Genomic DNA, 2,883 nt, shown 5'->3' with positions numbered 1-2,883 from the left:
ATTGTTTTGTTGGTGGTGACGGCGCGACGGGGAATAAAGGCTGCCATGGCTCGAACCCGACCTCAAAGAGACGACAACGACATCCTTGCTAGGGACCTTTTCACCTTCAGGCTCCGTCTTCATCGATGTGGTGCGCGCTCCAGTACCACCGGTGAGGGGCGTGGCCTTGGTCGGTAGGCAGCGCGTGGAGGGACCGGTGAGGGTCGGTAGGCAGCATACGTCTTCATAGCGAGGCTCCGCAAGGATCCGGTCAGCTACGAGAGTGGGGCGACACAACGTCCGGTGAAAATCATGCCAACTGTGGTCATGGCGGATGATGGCGGCGTCTCTGATGCCGTTTTTCCTTCTCGAGGCATCATTGCTGCAGGTCGTGTCACCATGCTCGGGATGATCCAGGGGAAACCGTAGACCAGGGCATTCCGGATCGGACGACGATGGTGCTTTCGGTTTTGTTCTCCCTCTTGAGGGAACAATTTTGGAGCATGAGCTAGCTGGAGGGGGTAAGAGGAGGAGCAGTGTTACATCTACCGCAAGGCCGATGGCGGCTCTCAGCAGCGTGGCGCGGCGTGTCGGCGTGTGGATGGGCGCGCGTAGGATGGTCACGCTATGTGGGTTGATCCATGTATTTATTTTGTTTGGTCTGCTGAATAATATATAAAATGGTTGTATCATTGCTCAGGTCCGGCGTAATCCTTCTTAAAAAAAAAGCAAGAAAATAAACCCAACTTCGGCCTGACAGAGGAGGAATTAATAACAAATCAAGTATAACCTACTTTTCAAAAGACTATATAGGCTCTACTGGTGCAATGGAAAAATAAAAGAATCCGACGTGGTGGCCGTTTATTCTACGTGGCTATATATCTAGTAGTCTTGAGCGAGCCGACGTTTGCTCTTCAGCACAGAGAACCCTTGCTGCACGAGAGAGCGCCTGCGGAGGCCGTCATCGGCGCCACGAAAGAGGCGGGCTTGGCAAAACTGGGGGCTTTAATCTCAGGCCCGGATCTGCCGGACGCCGTGAAGAACGCGCCGTTGAACATCAGGTCGCCGTCGGATACCCAGTTCCACTTCTGCCACTCGCTCTTCGGCGGGTCGCCGTCGCGCTTCGTCACCTGCAGAAATGGCAGAGTTCATACGGTCAGCTTCATCATCAGGACGAGGCCACGACGCCATGAAACACAGGAGCAGCACCTCTTTCTTCTTGCCGGCACAGAACCTGTTGCCTTGGCTAAGTATGGTCGGCGATGCACTGCCACCGATGGCGTATTTCCCCCAGTTTACGTAATCGTTGTTGACGACATGGAACACCCCAAACCGGCACCTCGGCATCCTCTGCACGAGGCCCGGCCCGAAGCGATTGAAGGCGACGGTGACCCGCATGGCCCTGTCGTCCTCGTAGGCGTCGTTGTGGCCGAGGAGCATGGCCTTGTTGTGGTTGGTCAGGAGGCAGTTGGAGACGGTCACGCCGGTCGACGCCGCGATCACGTCGACGAGCCCGTCGGCGCAGTCCTCCAGCGTGCAGTGGTCAACCCATACGTCCCTCGCGCCGAAGAGGCTGACGCCGTCGCCGTCCGACAGCTGGCTCTTCTTCTTCGCCGACTTGGGCGCTGGCCTGCAGCCGCGTATGGTGATGCCGTGGATGATCACGTTGCTCCGGTTGCGCACCGTGAAGCACGCGCCGCCCTCGCCGACGACGACGCTGGCGCCGCGGCCGTCCACCGTCTTGTCCGAGCTCACGACGAGCTCCCGCTTGGGGCGGATCGTCATGTTGCAGGCGAAGATGATCCAGAGGGGCTCATCCTGGACGAGGCCGTAGCGGAGCGTGCCGGGGGCGGGGTTGGCCGGGTCCTCGTCGCCGGGGTCCGTCACGACGTATGTCCTGCCGCCCTTGCCGCCGATGGCGTTGCGGCCGAACCCGATTGCGCAGTCGGCGAGCCGCTGCCGGTTGTCGGCCCAGCAAGGGTCGCACCGCCAGCAGTCGTCGACCGGGTTGCCGGTGCCGCAGCCGGGTTGTCGGCGCGCTGATATGTTACCGGAGGCATTGACCGGCAATGGCGAAGAGTAGGAAATGGATAAAATGGATGTGAAAAATAAGAAGAGGAGAATGGCCATTGTTCCTGATACAGATATCTTGTGACGATTTGAACAGATAGAAGATCAGTACCTGCACAGTACGTGATGCTATACAGATCGATCTACTCTGGATGCACAAGGCCGCCGAATAATAATAGAGTAAGCGAAACAGCTAATATATATGGCAATAGATCATGGACATCTCCATTTTAGGAACTAGCTGATAACTTGTAAAGCTTTTCCTATTTTCTGCAGGATGTGTTTTGTCTTGTCAATAACACTGATTGATTGATTTTAAAGGACGCAAATTAGGTATATATGGATTCCCTTGTTGGTTCTAATATACGGTATTATGACACAAATGGATATTAAATTATTACACAAATGGAAGAAGAGGAATTGAGGGAGTGAGTTTTTTTTTCCAATGCCGGAAATGATCAGTTACAAATCACAGTAAGCGGGAGGTAGTACATCATATCTTTCCTCCCAACCTCCCACACGTTTGTGATGTTCATCCGTTCTTTTCACTAGATGGCCCATTGCGCTGAATGGTCCAAGGTCTCGATTTAAACCAAGAGTTATTTGCATATCACAACCTTTTTATACTTGCAACTTTAGATGGTATTAGTTACGTTGTCCTATCACAATGCACATATTCATAAACTGCCCCCTCGCGCGGCGGATATGGCTCAGACTTGGCTTCACTCCTAGCGTCAGCGATCTTTGGGATTGCCACATACCCGCCAACACTGATTTCAGAATCTGGAACTCAGTGTTGCTCATCATTCTATGGAAGATATGGGATTCCATAAA

At 53.8% G+C, this 2,883-nt stretch overlaps 1 protein-coding gene across 1 annotated transcript; it reads right to left on the bottom strand.

Annotated features, from left to right (window-relative positions):
- Positions 1 to 736: 736 nt before the first annotated feature.
- LOC123141293 (pectate lyase-like) lies at positions 737 to 2,202 on the bottom strand. The gene is made up of 2 exons (XM_044560470.1): positions 1,189 to 2,202; positions 737 to 1,109 (listed from the first exon to the last, which is right to left on the bottom strand). The coding sequence occupies exons 1-2, from the start codon at positions 2,107 to 2,109 to the stop codon at positions 894 to 896; spliced, it is 1,137 nt and encodes a 378-aa protein (XP_044416405.1). The 5' UTR covers positions 2,110 to 2,202; the 3' UTR covers positions 737 to 893.
- Between the last annotated feature and the right edge of the window lie 681 nt (positions 2,203 to 2,883).

This window comes from Triticum aestivum, chromosome 6D, assembly GCF_018294505.1.
Source record: "Triticum aestivum cultivar Chinese Spring chromosome 6D, IWGSC CS RefSeq v2.1, whole genome shotgun sequence".
Taxonomy (NCBI): domain Eukaryota; kingdom Viridiplantae; phylum Streptophyta; class Magnoliopsida; order Poales; family Poaceae; genus Triticum; species Triticum aestivum.
The sequence above is the reverse complement of the archived record's forward strand: the minus strand, read 5'-3'. Positions and strand labels throughout refer to the sequence as shown.

Excerpts from the sequence above, each read along its gene's own strand:
- LOC123141293 (XM_044560470.1), bottom strand. The coding sequence starts at position 2,109 with ATGGCCATTCTCCTCTTCTTATTTTTCACATCCATTTTATCCATTTCC. Across the intron at positions 1,110-1,188 it reads GTGCCGGCAAGAAGAAAGAG|GTGACGAAGCGCGACGGCGA; the intron begins GTGCTGCTCCTG and ends CCATTTCTGCAG.